Source organism: Zingiber officinale, chromosome 9B (genome assembly GCF_018446385.1).
Source record: "Zingiber officinale cultivar Zhangliang chromosome 9B, Zo_v1.1, whole genome shotgun sequence".
Lineage (NCBI taxonomy): Eukaryota > Viridiplantae > Streptophyta > Magnoliopsida > Zingiberales > Zingiberaceae > Zingiber > Zingiber officinale.
Genome location: NC_056003.1, coordinates 12,470,633 through 12,490,035, shown reverse-complemented (window position 1 = coordinate 12,490,035; position 19,403 = coordinate 12,470,633). Strand labels below are relative to the sequence as shown.

The window sequence follows — 19,403 nt, the reverse complement described above, 5'->3', positions numbered from 1 at the left end:
CCATATGGTACTTCAGTAATCGCAGATTCAGATTCATGGACCTCCTGGTTATTCTCATTTCGATCTGACCTTTGTCCACTGGGAAGCAACCACTGATTGTTCTGATCATCATGGATAGAAACCTCATGAAGACTGGCATCTGATTGTTCTTCAACCAAATGGGATGCAATATATTTTACTTCAAGGGACTCTTTTAGGGGAAATCTGCATATTGGACAAGTAGTCTGTTTTTGCAGCCATATATCGATACAAGCACGGTGAAAATTGTGATGACACGATGGCATGACACGCAGAACCTCTCTCTCCTCATATTCTCCTAAGCAAATTGAGCACCTAATGAAGACAAGCAATTTACAAGAGTGCATTTAAATTCAATACTCGTGCTCAAATGAAGACAGCTAATAGGTAATAATGGTGAAGGAAAACAATTTCCATGAATCTTAAAGTTATCTTGGTGCTTGCTTTAGTGGTCAATTTAGAAACATGCAGATAACTTTGTAGGAGAAAATTGCATGGAAGGAGAATATGTCTGCGAGACGAATATGTTGGACAAAGTCTGTATAGGAAAGACAGATAACCAAGCTCATGATAAACATTTAAACAGAAACTATATTGAGAATTTAACAATATGAAAGTGAATGCAGGTTCAGAGAAGTAAATTACTCTAGCTACCTTCATACATTTGCATAAAATACTACCTACCAACTCATTCAGAAAGGGAAAAAAGCTACAAATAGTTTCAGACAATGAAATCAGGATCCAACGTATTCAAATAGTTTCAAATAACATCACTGCCTACCAACTCATTCAGATAGGGAAAAAAACTACAAATAGTTTCAGACAATGATATCAGGATCCAACGTATTCAAATAGTTTCAGATTACATTTTTCACACTCTGTAACTTCAAATTTTAAGCCCAACGTATTCATGAGAAATCAGGATCTATGACAATGAAAATCACCAACATAAACATTGCTCTCAAAACATGACGTGGAAGTCCTTCTAGTAGTGTAAGTTCAAATTTTTAGTCCAATGTTTGTGATTTCTGCAAAAAAATTAAAAAAAAAATTATAGTCCTATGACAAAACTCAAGAATATATAAATGGAAGATCCTTAAATACTCAAGTACATGGAAACTAGAATATCTTCTGTATAAAACCAAAATATCCAATGGTTGACATGAGAATTCAGATTAAAACCTCAATATCCCTAGGCTTAGTATATGTGGAAAATCATAAGTCAAATAATATCCTGTGAAAGGTTTTAATCATACCTTTGCTTCAAATGCAGCCAGCACTGAATCATTACTGTATCCTCCTCAAGAGGCCCGCCACCAGTGGTCACCTGGAAAAGCAACCAATAGCTCATAAATCATCCATGAATCAAAGTATTTCTTGAAATTAGATAATCTTCATGCTGTTGAGTGAAATCATCAGCAGCAGTAGCAGTCATCTAGTGCACTAAACCAATCAAACATACAAATAAAGGAAATAGATGAATACCAATGCATGTTGTTAGAACCTGCAATAATAAATACAATTATTAACTTCATTTTCTCAATGAACTACTATAATTTAACATATTAAAATTTTAATAGTACCTGCTATAGATGTCAAATCCGGTTCATACGTGTCGTCAACAATGTTATGGTTAGTATCTTCAGTCGATCTGATAATTGACACATTGTCATAATTACAAAATGTAATGAAATAAATTTATGTTTGCAAGTAAAATTATAATAACAATGCATCATTAATCGACACATACCCCCCTTGTTGCAAATTTGGACAATTGCGCTTGTCATGTGACACTCCTCGATGTCCGCATCCACGACATAGCCTGGAATTTGAGGTTGATTTCTCCTTTGATGATTTCAATCTCTTCCCACATCCCTTTGTTCTGACTGAAGAAGGATCAATAATACCAAGACCCTCATCCACAGATTTCTTCTTTTGACTTCTATCATTGCATGTTCTACTAATATTCATCTCTTGAATTTTGTTATAGATAGAATCAAATTGTTCATCCAAAAAGGTTGTCCCCTCATTAGTCAAAGATGCATCATCAATTAATATTGAAGCTTTATAAGATAACCTTGAGTGTCTAGACATCAAACACCTTTCTAGATCTGGATCATTAATGTAATTTTGCTCCCCCAAAGCATATATTGCACCAATTTTTGCATCTCGTGTCCATCGTTTGAGTATATATGTATCAGGCAAATGAAACACTTGGTTGATACGAAAAAAAGCTAGCATATGTCTGCATGGAATGCCCTCAAACTCAAATTTTGTGCAACTACACGATATGTAATCCCTTTGTTTGTCATGCATAAGTACCCTTGGTTTCGAGGAAGAAGAACTTTGAAATTTCATCACATGGTAAACCACTGAGTCAACTCCTGTAAATGCTTATTGCACATAATAACCATGACTCTCACTCATTTCACTTTGAAACTCCAGTCATTTCTTTTTTGTGTATAACTTAACCATTTGAATTTCCATTGGCCAATTTGTCTTAATTTTCGGATGCTCATTCATGTCAATATGGTCAGCAACTAACTCATTGTGTCTTTGATGTCTCAGTGCTCTATTAAAACGGGTGATAAAATCCATCAGTGAGTTCTTATTTGAGACATATCTCTTGAAAAATGCATGTGAGCCTTCAGATCTTTGACTACTTGGCATTCCAGCACAAAATAAATGTCTAAAATATACTGGCACCCATTTGTGTCGTAATTCATACATCAACGATAACTAATCATTATTCTCTAAGTTAGCACACTTGATAGCTTCTTCCCTTGACTTTTCAAAATCATCAGGTGTTGTAGAATTTGCAATGACATTATTTAAGCTTTGGTAATGGTTTTGAAAAGTCAAAGGGTTTAATTTTTCTGGAAATTTGTTCAGTATGTGCCATAAACAATATCGATGCATTGTTTGAGGGAAAACTTGTGCAATTGCTTTTGTCATAGCAGGATCCTGATCAGTGATGATAACACTTGGTGGATCTTTAGGCATGACTTCTATGAACTTTTTAAGCAACCAAACAAAAGATTCAATTTTCTCATCACTTAGAAACTCACAACCAAATAGAATTGTCTGGTGATGATGATTAACTCCTACAAAAGGTGCCAAAATCAAGCCATATTTGTTGGTGTTATATGTTGTATCAAATACAACTACATCACCAAATACATTATATGCCCACCTAGATATATGATCAGCCCAAAAACACCTGCTAAATCTATTATCTGAATCAGTCTCATAATAAAAGAAAAAAGCAGAATTTTTCTCTTGCTCAGATGTAAAAAATTCGATCAGTGTTTCAACATCAATACCCTTTTGCTCATCTCTTAGATTTTTCTCAAAATTTCTAATATCTTTTTCTGTACAATCTACTCTCTCAGGTCCTCCATACTCTATCTCCAATATTCGCATTTGTTGACAAGTAGATACATTGGCCTCTGAAAACTGTTTCGTCAATGTTTTCTTTGCTGCCGAAACATTACGATGTGAGCGTAGCAAATGCACCTTGGATGGAGTAGAAAGTGGATGATTATGAGTTTCTATAAAGTTACCAACAACCCAATTAGGCCCAGTTTGTTTCTTCACAAATGCAATATTTGATTTACAACCCGTTCTAACTGTGCCACGTGCTCTTTCTTTTGTCGGTTGATCAACTTTTGTATGTTTATTCCACCGCATTAGATTTGTATGTCCTTCTTTAAAGCATACAATTTGTTTCCACGTTACTTCATTTGTGATCTTATTTTTCTTGCTCGTGTGCATCCTTGAACTAAACCCAGCTTCTCGTGCATATTGATTATAGAATGAATATGCCTCATCTAGTGATGAGAATTCCATTCCAATTTTTGGCTTTTGATCATCTGAAACTTGGGGAATGTATTCCTGATCATTAACTCGATTTTCTTCCATGTCTAGACACCGTCACATTATAATTGACAAAAGGTAATTAGATAAACAAATAAAAAATACAGTTTATTGTAGATAATGTAAAACAGAAACAGAAACATTATGGTAACAATAAAACTATTGTAACAATATGGTGAAATTTACAACATAAATAAAAAAAATCAGATCATAAATACTATCGTAAACAATATGATGAAATTTGCAACAAAAATATAAACAAATTTGATCATAAGATAATTTTTAAAAGTAGCTCCAACAATTAGTTGGTTCAGTTGACTTTTGAGCAAACAATTGAGATTATTGTAGATATGCTTTAAAAAAGGAGGTCTGAATTCAAATACAGAACAACATTTAGTCCGCAACATAATCTTGCAAATTATTAAAAAATAAAAGAGGAAATTTTAGCATACTAAACTCTATCAATCAACATCAATTTATAAAAAACTGATAGCTAAAAACCTACAAAACATAAATCAAACAGAAACTTGATCTATCCCGTTCATCACTGCATAGGTCCAAACATGACGCGGAAAAATATATTTCTTGATCAATCGGGAACAAAAACTTGGACTTATGCCGGTATAGGATCTGCGGCGAGCTAGGGGGGGGGCAGCGATGAGAAAACAGTGCCCTAGCATCAGGAGGGAAGAGGAAGAGGAGGGCTTCTTCGCGGCGAGTAGTGACCTAGCGTCGGGAGGAAGAGGATCTCCGACGAGCTTCCTCACTAGCGTCGGGCTCTCGGTCGGGAGGAAAGGATTTGCGGCAAGACGGGGCAGAAAGAGGATTTGCAGCGCAATGTCGGGAGGAAGGGGAAGATGCGGCGATTTAGGGCAACGTCGGGAGGAAGGGAAGATGCGGCGATTTGGAGAATGAGGGCTTCTGCAGGGTCTCGTGGCGAGAAGTGATTAAACACGCGATGACGCGGACTTTGCCACGAAGGCAAGTCCGCAGCGGTCCGCACGGCTTTGTCCGCAGCATAGCACTGCTATAATTTTCCATACACAAATTGTGCTCCATAAAATAAAAAATAAAAAATTAAAAATTCTGCTCCACTATTCATATAATGGTAATCGTTAGAGGTATAATAAATTCTACGATTAATTTTCCATATACAAATTATGCTCCGTAAAATAAAAAATGGAATCGAACACCCACTAAAAAATTAAATCAAACAAAAAATTTTACTCCACTATTCATATAATAATTCAATATCTACTTACGTTGACCCATATAGTTGAAAAAAGTATATACTAATCGTTAGAAATGATGTTAGAAGCTGTAGACAGATATATTTACGGTACCAATCGGGATGGGAAAAATTGTAGATATATAGACGAACAATTGAAACAGTACTTATGAAATAAGGGAAAAATTGTAGACGAACAATCGAAACAGTAACAATCATACATTTGAAGGAGAAGTTTTTGGTCGTGAGAGGAGGTTTTTTTTTATCGTGAGAGGAGACAACCCTAGAGACGTCTTGAGAGAGTTTAGTGCGATTAAAATCGGTCAAAATCTCTAGGTAAAATAGAAGATAATTTCTTACTTTTTATGGTAATACCTAAGGTATTAAAATTTATATAAAGAATTTTCTAAGAATCCTTTGAAATCTATTGCAATTTTGGATATCTTTAAATTTTTATGGAGTCTTTAAAAGTCAAGTTTGAATACCAAATGATTTTTTATAACTCTTTGAAAATCTATTTTGAATACTACTAAATTTGTAAAGAGTTTATAAAAGTCTAATTTCAATACACTTTTAAATTTTAGAAGTCATTAAAAATCATTAAAAGTCTAATTTTAATACACCCCCTTAAATTGATAATTTAAAATTCAAAATATTTTTAAAGCAATTTATCATGTAATAGAATAATAAAATATATCTGTTTCTAAATGCAAGGACAATTTTATTGTTTTATCGAGAGAATTGTTTTTAAATAAAATTAAATATATAAAAATTATTTACTTTTATATAATATTCGACACCAATTGCTGGTCTAATTGCTGCCCTAATTATAGACACCTCGCTTTGCCGCCGGCTGTAATTGTGGCTTCCTTCGCTGCGACTCTCTGAGGCATCTCCACGCGAGCCCCCTTCGCTCTTCGGGTTTTTCCATCGTAGCAGTGGCGGAGTGGCCTGCCCACTACGCTGCTCACTCCATCCACCAAACAACCGGTGGTTGAGCCAGCCAGTCTGCGCCCGTACGTAGATAGATATTGTACACCGGTTGAAGACGACGAGGAATCGGACGTGATGGAGGCGGCGGAGGAGGAATTGCAGTTCCAGGATCATGTCAGCCGCCTACCTTTCGCCCGCGGTGGCCCCATCTTTGTTCCTGGTGTTGTTGGCCAGCTAATGTCGGTCTCTGCTTTCAAGGCCGACGTCCTCAATGAACTCCAGGTTATCCTCGGTTTCGGCTGGTCTACTTGCTTCCGGCTCCTTAATTTTCCTTCTTTTTTTCCCCTGATCTATTACTGCGATCTACAGAGCTTGCAGTCTGAGTTGGTTAACACGGGCGAATGCAATTTTGAGGATGAGCTCTCGTAAGATGGAAGTTGAATTTTTCTTTACCCTTGGTTCTTGTTTGACTGTTTTATGGTATCGATGACATAGCTTTCTTGTGTTAGGGTTGATGAGCTGAAGGTTCTTACGGAGGAAGAATTGGTCGAGAATGCTCTTAAGGATGATGTGAAGGTGCGCCTTCCGGTTCTCTTTGAGTGTTAAGCTAATGTTATTGTTTTCAACAACGGTTGACGTCATTTATGAGTGATTGCAGGATGTTGCTTGCCTTGACGATTCACAACTGTACCTAGAGTGCTCAGATGATATGTAAGTTTAGGTTAAAGTCATTTTTTTTTACCACAAAACGAAGCATGCTATTTTGGTCCATGTGCAATTAAATCAATAAGATATATAATCCACAAGCTGCACTATCATTCTTCTGCAATCCTGGAGCCTCCGGAACCCATTCAATTCTGCAATTACATTTGGGACTTTAGTCCAAATGATACCCCTTCATTAGGCTTGATTATTTGATAAAATGAAAGAAAAACCAGGTAGAGAGATATAGAATTAAGAGAAAAGAAATGAAAGGGAAAGGAGAGATACAGTGAAGAGGACAAGTTCCCTTTTTAAGAAGTAGCACTTAAATTCTACTTAGCCCTCTCTCATCCACAACTGAGGAGATTTGAAAATTATACATATAAGATCTGGTTGTCTAAAAAAAGCAATGCATCATCTAGCTGTTATGAGTTTTCCCACCTTTTTCTTCTTCTTCTTTTTTTAATAGATGAAATATTCAAGATCCTACTTGGATTGCATCAGTTCCGTTTCATTCCTAGCCAGTAAGGTTGGGCTTCAGTTTTTGCCCAGAATATCTAATTTGTTTGACTGGCCTATGTATTGAAGTTTGAACAAAATGGCTAGGTGTACCTAGAATGTTTTTATTTTCTTTTTCGTTTTTTAAATAGAGCCTAACTTTCCTATCCAAACTAGTGGACACTCAATCCACTCCATTCTCAAATTTCTTCAAATAAGAGTGAGAAGTGAGAACCATTTGGTCCATTTCTCTTCACCTCGCTCTTTGATTGTCATCTGATGGATCCTTGGTGCTGATTGATCTTCAACTAGTGTGTTTTTTTCCCTTGAATTTGTTTCATATCTGAATGGGATAACTTTGTTGCATCAATGTTAACTTATTCACTCTATAGGAGCTTTGTTGACTCTTTGAAAATGTGAACTCAATTTTCCTCTGTTTTAATTATGTTTCATATACTGTTATTTACTTGAGTTATGCTTGTGTTGTAGAGTGGTAGATCATTGTATCTCAGAGAAGGAAAATGTTTGTTTGACAAACTCTATATCTGAATGCATAAATTTGGATCACTCTATAATATCAAATGATTCTCAGACTTTGGCACATGAATCCAATGATTTGGGTAAAAAGGTTAAAAAGAAGAAAGGAACAAAAAGAGGAAGGCGCTTTGATAGAGATTCTCGAGCTACTGATCTAGAGGTTTGTTGATTGATTCTCTTTGTAGTTTGATATATGTGCTTGATCATTTTCCATTAAATTTCCATTACTAGGTTTCAACTTTAAATTTTGTTCCTATTGGTTGTTCTATATCAACAATTTTATGGTGGAAATCTGTTGTGTGCATAATAGTGCACAACAGACGAGGTATCCTTTTTGATGCAGAATAAATCTCGATTGGCATAGTTTTTCTGTTACATCCTGCCAAACGAGTGGAGCGAACTATTAACTAACTAGGCCTAACCTTTGATCCAAATTGCTTAAATTGAAATTAATTGTGGTTCATTCATCTAAGTTTATAAATCTCCTTCATTAGTCTGCAAGTGATCATGTACTAAACTAGCACGTGACAATGTCCACCACTTATGATCCATATCTTCGTTTTGATAATCCATCCATCATATGACAATCTTTTTTCTTTCGCACAAAGCTCAACAATAATTGCATTACAGAGTTCAAAGTCCGCTAATTCTATACCTTTCATACTAGCATCTGTTGAACATAAATCTCTTTGTATAATCTGCTAAAATTTGTAAATCTATCATCAACAAATTAGTGACACTGATAAGTAGTATTGCCTAGAAAAAGGTTATGTAACCTCATTGCCAACTAATACAACTAATTACAACTAGGTAATTTTTTTGGAGAACAAATCAATATAAGATTTGGGGTGGGCTCTTCCCTATCACCTCTAAGTTTTCATATTTTATTAATGTTTATATAACTATTTCTTTTTGTTTTTTTTACTTTTTTTGTTGGATAATCTAGCTTGATTTATTGATATCTGATTTATAAATTGTTAAGGTAAAATTATTGAATTTGAGCTATATTGATAGCATATTGTTGAATCTAACATCTTATAATTTGTTATTATTATGTCTATCTTTGTTCGTGGATTATTTAACTTTTAGTATAAACATTAGATGCTGTCTTTTATGCTTGATTTATTCATTTGGAGAGAAACATTTCTCTGGAAGGGTGTGAGTTTCAAGGCATTTTTCTTCAATTACTATGTATATATCACTATTGAAGGGGCTTGAAATGTCATCCATAAAAATTGGCGACTTATGTGGAAGGTGAGAGGAAAAATCCTCCACCCAAGAAATGAGGTGTGGGTGGGTGGCAGTTGGCAATTGGAGATGTCAATGAGTTTGAGGTGTGTCAAATGGTAATGGAATGGGACCAGTTAGGGTAGGGTTTTCAATTCCATTGTTGCTCTGTGTAGGAAATGAAGGGGACATATATGAGGATTTTTTCCTATCCTATCCTTCCTCACCCTACTTCTTGTGTGGGTCGAATTAGAGTTGGGTCAATAAAATCTAAAAGATAATTTGTATTATTAGTATAAAATGTATAAACACTAACTAAATTTATATAGGATTAGGTGGATTATAAAAATTCAATTCCATACTTGCCTTGCCCGACAGTATGAGCTATTTTTTGTCCCATCGACACCATTTAAATTATGAGCAATGCAGGTCATATCTTAATTGGGGCGAAGCACTGTCATCTCTAATTCAAAGAGGAGTTGTGGTGGAGGTGTTGTGATGTTTTGGGTGGGGGTTGGAGAGGATCCCATGTAGATGTATCACTGAGGATATTTATATATCTGAACAGATCATGAATTTAATAATATTTAGTGTATGTTAGAAAGTTTTTATGATGTTATATTAACTTTTAAGATTCAATAATAGAGATAGACATAATTAATAATAAACTATAGGATGTTAGATCCACTATGCAACATGGTAATTTCAGATTCAATAATTATACCTACTAATTAACGATTATAAGATAAATATAAATTTCATGCTATCATCCAACAAAAAATTGTAAAATCATATTGAAAGAATTATACTAAACAGTAATAAAATTTGCACCCCTTAAGAAATATTATGAAGAACCTTGCTCAAATCCTAGATTGTTGTGCTCATTAGTTGGAGGTTGTGATTATTTAATATGATCCTTCATAGGTTTAGTCAAAGAATAATTATGAGGGTTAACAATGATTTAAATACATGGTCAATAAAAGTAACTAAAATAGTTATCTAACATCATCAACTATAATAAATTCCAGAATTATAATTTTCAATCACTTTCCATAGAAGTTTACAAAAATGATAATATTTAAATGATTACAAAAATATTATGACTATTATAAACTTATTATTAAATGATGGTTTAAATAATTATGAGAAATATTATTACTATTGTAAACTTACTATTAAATGATGGCTTAAATAATCATGAGAAAACTAGAATATCAATTCAAATTATTTCTAATCTAACAATTTTAAAAAAATCTAACTAATGCGTTTAGGAACTTGCTTTTTAAAATTAAATTTTGTGAAAGTGTTAGATCTTGTTTAGGGTAGCATATATTGAACTAATTAAGGTTATGTATATGAAGACTTTAGGCGAATTAATTGAAACACTTCTAGTAAAGATGAAACATTTCCAATAAAGATAGGGTTACATCGAAGATCAATTTTAAATCTCTATCATTTTATACTAATCATGGATGAATTGACACATTCAAGGCAATACATGTTGTTTACAGATGACATTATTTTGGTAGATAAAACATGTGAAGAAGTAAATGTTAAACTAGAATCTTGCATAGAAACACTAGAAGTGAAATGTTTAGGCTTAGTAGAATAAAGATAAAATATATGGAATTTAAATTTAGCAATATTGGACGTAATTATACAATTGTAAATATATGAGATGATGAGTTGTATGAGAGCTTTTAGGATCATTTTTGCAAAACAATAAAGGGATTGAAAGAGATGATTTACATAGAATAGAGTCAAGGTGTTTTATGTGATCGTATAGTACCTCTAAAACATAAAAGGTGTTAGGATCGATTTGTAGCTAGAGGGGGGTGAATAGCTCGTCGCTCTTTGTTTGCTTGCTTCGTGATGATGATATGCAGTGGATAGAACTTGAAGCAACACATACAATGCTAACACAAGAATTTACTTAGTATCCACCTCAAGAAGAGGTGACTAATCCAAGGATCCACACACGACACACTCTCCACTATGAAAAACACTCCTTCTCGGTAACTACTGAAGGCGGAGAAGCCTTGTACAAACTCTCAATACAACAAGAAGAAAAGAAGAAGCGAATACAAAGAAAATCTTACAAGATTTACACAAATAAAACCCTAGTTAGCTTCTTCTTCTTGTGTGGAACGCCTCTTGACCTTGGAAGTGCAGCAATACTTTGCTAAAGCCTTCAAGAACTGGTGAGATCACTTGAGAGAATCGTGAGAAGAGGGAGTGGAGAGATCATGAAACAACGCACGCGAACGCCTCTTAACGGTCGCACAACGGCTAGTTTTTGAGCTTAATCGATTAACCTAATCGATTAAGCCTTCTTAATCGATTAGGCTAATCGATTAGGAGGCTTTCTGTTCGCGCGACAACAACCGTAAGCGATTAAGCTTCCCTGCTTAATCGCTTACCAAACTCGCATTATGAAATCCTAGCTTAATCGATTACCTTAGTCGATTAAGCTACGGTAATCGACTAGGTTAGTCGATTACCAAACTTTCTGTCGACTTCGCAAACATAGCTTAATCGATTAAGTTACGGTAATCAATTAGGTTAGTCGATTACCAAACCCTAACTTCCAAACTGAAGTCTAGGGTTCCTTTACCCAACATCCGGTCAACCGTGACTTGTTGGGACTCCTCATTGCCTAGCATCTGGTCAACCTTGACCTGTTGGGACTTCTTCACTAAGTGTCCGGTTATGACCCACTTGGACTTTTCCCTTTGTGCCAAGTATCCTGTCAATCCTTTACTTACTTGGACTTACTCTCTAGTGCCAAGTGTTCGGTCCTCCCTGACCCACTTGGACTTTCTTCCACTAGATGTCTGGTCATCCTTGACCCATCTGGATTTCTTGTGCCAAGTATCCGATCACTCCTTTGACCTACTTGGACTTCACAACACCAGGTGTCCGGTCAACCTTGACCCACCTGGATTTCCACGTGCATGACTTCACTCACCAGGCCTTTCCAACTGCCTAGCTTCACTCACTAGGGCCCTGACTTCACTCAACAGAACTTTCACCTAGTTTCACTCACTAGGATTTTTCCACTGCCCGACTAGAAAGGTGGAGTTGCCTGACAAGACAAAAAACAAACCTTGGTTAGCAACAATAAAATAAGCTAAAAATTATTTAAGTATAGAGATGATACAGTAAGAGATAGAGCCCAATGACACAGAAGGATCTATATAGCCGTCGTTGTTGGTGGTGGTAGATCTTGTTAAGTTATTTAAAGTTGCTTTAAATTGGGAGTTACGTTGTTGAGAGTGTAAGATAATTTTAGTAGAACTTGATCTAATTTGGTTTCTTTTCTAGTTTGTAATTTTGTTTATTTCATATTTTGAGTTGACTCATTTTTGGTATCAGAATATTTATTTCCTTGAATATTTTGAGTTTGTTTTCAATTTTATTTGTCTTGGAAACTTTAAAAGGATGCTACTTTCCTCAGGGGATTTTTTTTACAAAAGTGGATGAACTTGCAAAGATAAAGCAAAGGCAGGATGAGGATAAACTAGCAGCCAGATTGCACTCATTTAGGTAAGCTTGCCACCTTTTTAGCACCTTGATCTTTAATGGATGAATAACTACCTTTGTTTAGTTAAGCACATCTCTTTTATTACCATCCTGCCTTTTCATGAATGCTTTTGTGTTGAGAAAGTATATGAATTATGAAGATGAACAGTGATTTTTATGCTCCCATAGAAGAAATGCACTTGCAACTTGGAAGGATTTCAGGGTGTTTCAACATGTATGTAGATTGCCTAATAGGCATAGACACTTCAAGTAGTCGTAATGATTGATGACTTGTACATTTTGATGACATGTATACTCTTTATGTTTTGCAGAAAAAAATTAAATCTTCTGTAACATCTGAAAGGAATGCCAATAGGAAACAACTGGTAGTATTGTAATAATTGTTTGGAAAAAGTCAGCCTTATATTTAAGTAACTCAAAATAAGCCATCAGCTATTTAATTTCATATGAACTTTATTCAAAATTCCATGATATTGTTCCTCCACAGACATCCATTTTAATACCATATTTCATGTTTAAGGAGAATGAAGCTAAAATTGTCCGCTTTATGTGGAATGGATGCTCTCAGAGGATTGCCAGTGAGTTGTGCACTTGATGGTAGCTCTAGTGGTTGACAGTAGGGTAGGATAGATTAGGTAAAAAAACAATATCAAAGTTTTTCTGTGCTTTACATTTTTCTTTTCATCTTGAGCTTTGTTTATGCAGTGGCAACTCAAAGTTTCCTGAAGGAATAGTTTCATCCTCACAGAAACTTAAGAAGATGAAGTCCTTGAGGTTCATAACCCGCCCTGTCAAGGTTTGGCTCCAAACAATTTATCTTACTGTGTTAGCTTGTAAGATGTATGGCACTGCATCTTTTTTTAAAGAAAGACAAACCTTTTCTTAAATTTTCTTTTCTTAGTTTGAGGTATTTTCGGCCATCTGATTGCAAAAGTATACTTATTAATTTGATTTTCTTTTGATCATATAACAATTGTCATTTTCGTTAGCCAGTCATTGTCTAGAGGTAGTGCAGATTCTGGACTTCTTATTATGTTGGAATTGAAAGCATAATCCAAGCCCCTCTTGATTTTTGATCCTTCTTTGCTTTGGAAACTGTGGTAGACAATCCAACATGTCAAATTGGGGTTATTGTTCCTGTCGTGATTCTCTGTTCTATTGTTTATTGTACATTTCAAAGTTGAGTATCTTAATCTTCATTCAGGATCCTTTGTTCCTTGTAATCAGTCAATATGGTAAACAACCCAACATTGCAGAATGGTTTATGATCCTGATTAGTGCCATTTAATATCAGTTTTAAGCCTAGATCAAAATTAAGCATAATTTTTCCTATAATAGAACCATGAAAGAAAAGCTCAAACTATCAATGGCACAGTTATAATATGCCAGTGAACACATTGATTAAGGCTCTATTATTGTTGCCAATGGATTAGTTAAATGTTTTTCTTAAATAAATTATCAATTTCATATTTTTGTTTAGGCATTTTTCTGAATTTGTTTGTGCATTGTTTTGGACAGGTAAAATCTGTCAAATCACAAGAATATGTTCCAGTGCAGTTTCCTGAGATGGTTCTTTGCCTGGAAATATATGACAATCAATATAAATGGAGAAAGGTAAAAATGAGTGTCTTTTATATGGTTCTTAGCACTAGAAGTGATGATACTCCCTACAAATAATGTATAATTTTCAGAAATGTGGATTTTATGGCATGACAGTTGCAATAACTTGTGATCAATGTTTTTGTAAAGCATTTTTTTATGTAGTAGATAATTTCGTCATAAAATTTCAATTTCAAAAACTTTTGCTTATATAGTTTAGGACTTCCATGGTTCACTAGAATACTTCTAATAAACACTGAAATGTCATGCAGAACCAAGAATTTTTAGCTTTGGGGAGCCAAACCCTTTCGGAATTGAAGAATCACATATATTGTTTGACCAATAAATTGATGGATACAGCAGGGGTGCATGATAATTCTGGATATTTCCTTATTGAAGTAACAGCTTTCCCTATTTCTGATTTGTGCTATTCCTGATTTTATACAGTAGTTGACTATATAGAGATTGGCCTTCCTGCAGGATACCTTTTGCAATGATTTGACGGATCCTTCTTCTATTGACTATAGCAAACCTATATTTGATTGGCTTAAGAATAACAATGACGAGGCAGTTAAAAAATGGGATTACATCTTGTCTGGTGGGCTGAAGAAAGAACAAAAGAAGCTTTTAGGGGACATGAAAGTCTCAAGCTTACCTAATTTCAGATCTGTGGATATGCATAAGACTAGATTTTCTGATCTCGGAGGATTCAGATTGGGTTCTAGTTATCTCTATTGCCACCAGGTGCGAAATGTTTTCTTTCTTTCAGGTTTAATTAGGCTCAAGTAGTTGCATCAAAACTTGGGGTTTCTCCATTGCTTCTTACTAAAATAATGTTAGTAAAAAAATATTTGCTCAAAACCTCATCAATGGAACTCTCCTCACAAAAGGTTTTATAATTATCTTTTTTTCGCGTAATCCATGCTTTTGAAGAATTGATTCAATACTCTGTTGATCCGAACTTCTGTATATGTACTATCTCTAACCTAATGCACGATGGAATTTGCTTTATTATTTCTATTTAGTTCATCTATTGTGATATCCATAGTAAGTTGTTCAACATCTATCAGGACTTTATTTTATCCACGTCTTGGAAAGGAGTATCAGTGCACAAGCCACATTGCATTTTTAATTGACATTATATATATTGGATCAATACCCAAAACTTCAACTTTCTCTATTTAGTATTGAGATGTAAGATGTTCATGCCCCTTCATTTGTTTCTAAAAATTCACAATTTCATACTGAGGTTCAACATTTTGGTTTTTCTACTTGCTCCAATCTCTAGCTAAAACATAACAATGTTAGTGCTGACCTAGTGTTGGATTGGTCATGCCTGCTTTGTTTTTGACCAATGCCACCTTTATTCCTCCCACTTGACCTATTTACTGGCAAAATTTGAAATATATTAATTTCATAAGTCATCGAGTTAATAATACATAGAAAAATTTGTATAACTATATTATTCCTCAATTTAATACTGTAATTGCTATGTCTAAGCTAAGCCAAATTTCCTATTTTATTGTCGGTAACTGAGTCTAAATTCGTTTTAGTTTGTAGTTGAATGAACAAAGATTAATCAGGTTTTAAGATGAGTGCTCACTGGTGTAATTGAAGTTTTATTTATTTGTTTGTCTTTGGACTTGAGTCTTTCTTGTTTTCTCCAATTTGATATTTAATCGGGAAAAGAGTGCTGGAAGGTTGCTGTTGAGATTCCTCTTCACCTATCTTCTTCCTCTGCGTGAGATAGTGAGAGATTGTTCTTTGCATGATCAGATCAATGTGTGTGTGAGAGAGAGAGAGAGAGAGTGCTTGTGCCAAGCAGCTGCATCTGTCTCCTTGGTGCTCAAGCTTTTAGGAGCAATGCATGATTATCAAGTTCTGATTTTGCCTATTTGGTTTTGGTTTCAATTTGGTCGATTGGCAGATGGGTAATTTTTCCCTGCATCAATTGAAACAGAACTGTTTCTTGCCTTGCAATCAGTTCAATGCATCTAATTGGTTTGCATTCTATACTACCAATTGTTTGATATGCACCTTTTAATATGCATGTTGTGCTACCTATCTAACCACTGCATAACAAGCCCTTAGCCTTGTGATGAAATGCAAAAATTATGACTTTGACATAACTTAAACTAGAGCAGGACAGGACTTCTACTTGTATTTGGATCCAACTAAACTAATTTAATCTGAACTAAATCAAACTGAAAATCTTAGTTTAGTTGGTTTTTTTTTGTTTTAAATGGAATAGTGAATCCCATAAAATAAATAGCTACAAATTCCTGACGAGCTAGACTTTCTATCACACGTCAACTGGACATTGTATCTCTCTCTTTAATTCACTCCATTTTATGTTTATGAGGTCTGCTACACAATTTGGTTATATTGTTTTTGTTATTTATTGTTATCATTTTGGTTCATGATCGAATTTATGAGAGGCATTTTTCATCGACATGCAATATCATTCTGAGTTACTTGCTCCAGATATACCATAACCTTCCTGGTTCTATAGTTGCAGTCTCATTAGTTTCTTGGAATTGATCAGGGCAACTGCAAGCACAGCATAGTGATCAGAGACATGAGACTGATCCATCCCGAAGATGTTCAGAATCGGGCCGAGTACCCACTCCTTACTTCTACACTACGACCACGCTACAGGAAGTGCTCAGTCTGTGAAATATATATTGCAACAAAGATGACAGTCGACGATAAGTGGGCTCCAAAGAACCCTTGTTATTTCTGCATCAAATGCTATTTTCTACTTCATTACAAGGAGGACAACTCCTTGTTATACCCTCACACTGTATTTGATTATTTTCACGAATAATCATATGCTTAATGGTTCATTCCCTCGCCCTTTTCAATTTTATTTGGTTTGAAATTTTGAAAGGGGCTCAAAGACATGCTTTCATCTACTTGGTATCATTATTTTGTTTGATTTTGGCTATGGCCCCAATCACGCCTTTCTTTGATTCTCAAGTAACAGCAACTTGTGCGGGCTTCAAATCCATCGATTCCCCTGTATGAAGTTCTCAACAGAGTACACTCCCAAATGCTCCGCCGGAATCTGGCTGCTCCACGGCACTCTCGCAGCCACATTTGCCCCTGGCCCGTCGCTGCCGGACTCCCCGTAGTAGAGCGTTGCCAACGCGAAGTCATTCTTCCATGGCATCCACCCCTCCGGCCTCACGATCTCTGTCAGGTGCGAGTTGATGAACACTGTCCTTGAGTACTCCTTCCACGGCCTGCCCAGGTAGACCTGGTGGACCGCCGGCTTGGACCTGTAAAGCCTCATGTACTCCTCGCTGCCGTTGACGGTGCACCGCTCGAACACGAACCCGGTGGGCTGCGCAGGGTCAGTCCGGCCGTGGGCAGTCACGGTGTTGGACTCCCCCTTCTCCGGGTTGAGCTGCCGGGGGAGGATGACGAGGAGGCAGTCGTGGAAGACGGTGGCGGAGTTGCCGAAGATGAAGTCGACCGTGCCGGCGATGCGGCAGGTGTTGTAGAACTGGCGGAGGGAGTGGGCGTAGAGAGTGTCTTGGTGGCCGAGGAACTCGACGGATTCCAGGATCGATTGGTCGCTGCCGGACCGGAATGCCACCGCCTGGTGGGCGTCCGGCCCGGCCGTGTTCTCGAAGGTCAGGTAGCGCGCCATGAAGCCATCGCCAAGAACGCCTGCAATTTATAAAGAATAGATTTGGTATTTTAAATTTAGATAGAAATATTTGACATTACGATAGAATTTGTAAAAATATGTGACGTCTTGCTCACCGACGGTGGCTGTGTTGTAGGTGGAGACGCCGGGGGTGTCTGCGTTGAGGGAGCCGGTGATGACGGTCTTGCCCATGCCGTCTCCCACGAACGCCAGGTTGGGCTTCTCCAGCGGCACCCTCACCGTTTCCTCGTACACCCCTTCCTTTATGTAGATCACGTGCCGCTGCTGGGAGTTCACCGGCGCAGCGTCCACCGCCGACTGCACCGTCGTGAAGTCGCACCCTTCGCCGCCGTCTTTGCATACAGTCGCGTCCGGATTCCCCGAGAAACAACTCCCAGCGACACCCGCGCCGAACCCCTCCGGCGGCGGCGCAGCTGCCGCGACGTCCGGCCAGTACCCGTCCCTCTCCGTCTGCGGCGGAGCCCACAGCGAGGTGTTGCCGCCGTAGCGCTGCAGGGCGGCGATCATGGAGGCGGCGCTGCCGGTGACGTTGGCGAGGTCGGAGAGGAAAGCCATGGCGTCGACCACCTGCTGGGTGTCGCTGACGTACTTGTAGGCTGACCAGCAGTCGTACTGGTGAAGCGCGACGGCGCCCGTGAAGAGGCGGGCGCCGGCGAGGTCGCCGGCGGAGAGAGCCGAGGAGGCGACCCCGACGCGGTGGTCAGCGAGGGAGAGAAACTCGAGGCAGTTTCGGGCGGCGGCGGTGCGGTTGAGGTCGGAGGCAGAGGCTCCGAGGATGTCCTCGGCGGTGGCGCGGGCGGTCTTTGTGCGGTCCGAGGAAACGGCGAGGGCGGCGAGAATGAGGTCAGCAGCGTCGGGGTTCGGAGGAAGGGACGAAGAGAGAGAGGAGAGGGCGGACTCGCAGAGATCCGGGAAGCGTGAGGCGCGGCAGGCCAGGTTGATGGCCGCAGAAACATCCCCTCCATTGCCGGGGAGAACTGGCGCTCGCCGATGATGCGAATGGTGGCGGTGGCCACTGACGTTCGTGGAGAGAAGAAGAAAAAACAGCAGCAAATAGTAAAGGAGAGAGGAAGCCATGGCGGAGAAGTGGAATGGGACGTAAACCAAGAAGGACATCCTTTTGTAGAAGACGATCGATTGAACACTTACCAAAGATTGGATTTAGAGACCCAAAATAATAAAAAATGGGAAAACAATTTCGGATAACTAATTGAAACCTACCATAATTGACGAAGAATACTGGCGATCGCGTGAGGAACAGGGGAAGTGGGAGGCATGCCTACCTTCCACTGCCGTCATGGATGGCCGGAAGTGGAAAACAGGGGAGGAATGGAAAACACAGCTTTCAGTGCTCGTCCTTTTCTTCTTGTTGCTTGCAATTATTCTGCTGTTTTTGACAACGGATCAAACAGCGTTCCTTTGGTGCTCCACACAACTTTACTGTTTTTTTTTCCCCTCACATTGTTAAAACTCTTATGATATCACATTATCAGATCACCAAATTCGGAAAGTATGAAGATGATTTTTTAATATCTAGTGCTTACTATAATATGTTAAATCGGAAGT

The 19,403-nt window shown here is 37.5% G+C and overlaps 2 protein-coding genes across 3 annotated transcripts; one reads left to right on the top strand and one right to left on the bottom strand.

Moving 5' to 3' along the window:
* Positions 1–5,941: 5,941 nt before the first annotated feature.
* LOC122023511 (snRNA-activating protein complex subunit-like) lies at positions 5,942–17,074 on the top strand. 2 transcript variants are annotated; one of them, XR_006123164.1, is made up of 11 exons: positions 5,942–6,337; positions 6,425–6,480; positions 6,565–6,631; positions 6,714–7,952; positions 12,477–12,776; positions 12,874–13,197; positions 13,268–13,358; positions 14,081–14,176; positions 14,434–14,559; positions 14,642–14,905; positions 16,707–17,074. XR_006123164.1 is itself a non-coding variant. In XM_042581638.1 (11 exons), the coding sequence occupies exons 1-11, from the start codon at positions 6,191–6,193 to the stop codon at positions 16,986–16,988; spliced, it is 1,479 nt and encodes a 492-aa protein (XP_042437572.1). In that variant the 5' UTR covers positions 5,942–6,190; the 3' UTR covers positions 16,989–17,074. The 2 variants fall into 2 exon arrangements, 1 of the variants encoding a protein (XP_042437572.1); XM_042581638.1 differs by lacking the exon at positions 12,874–13,197 and having other exon boundaries at positions 6,714–6,766; positions 7,745–7,952; positions 12,477–12,565.
* On the bottom strand, positions 16,976–19,206 carry LOC122023510 (probable pectinesterase/pectinesterase inhibitor 51). The gene is made up of 2 exons (XM_042581637.1): positions 17,933–19,206; positions 16,976–17,836 (listed from the first exon to the last, which is right to left on the bottom strand). Exons 1-2 carry the CDS (start codon positions 18,951–18,953, stop codon positions 17,163–17,165), a joined length of 1,695 nt encoding a protein of 564 aa, XP_042437571.1. The 5' UTR covers positions 18,954–19,206; the 3' UTR covers positions 16,976–17,162.
* Positions 19,207–19,403: the final 197 nt, after the last annotated feature.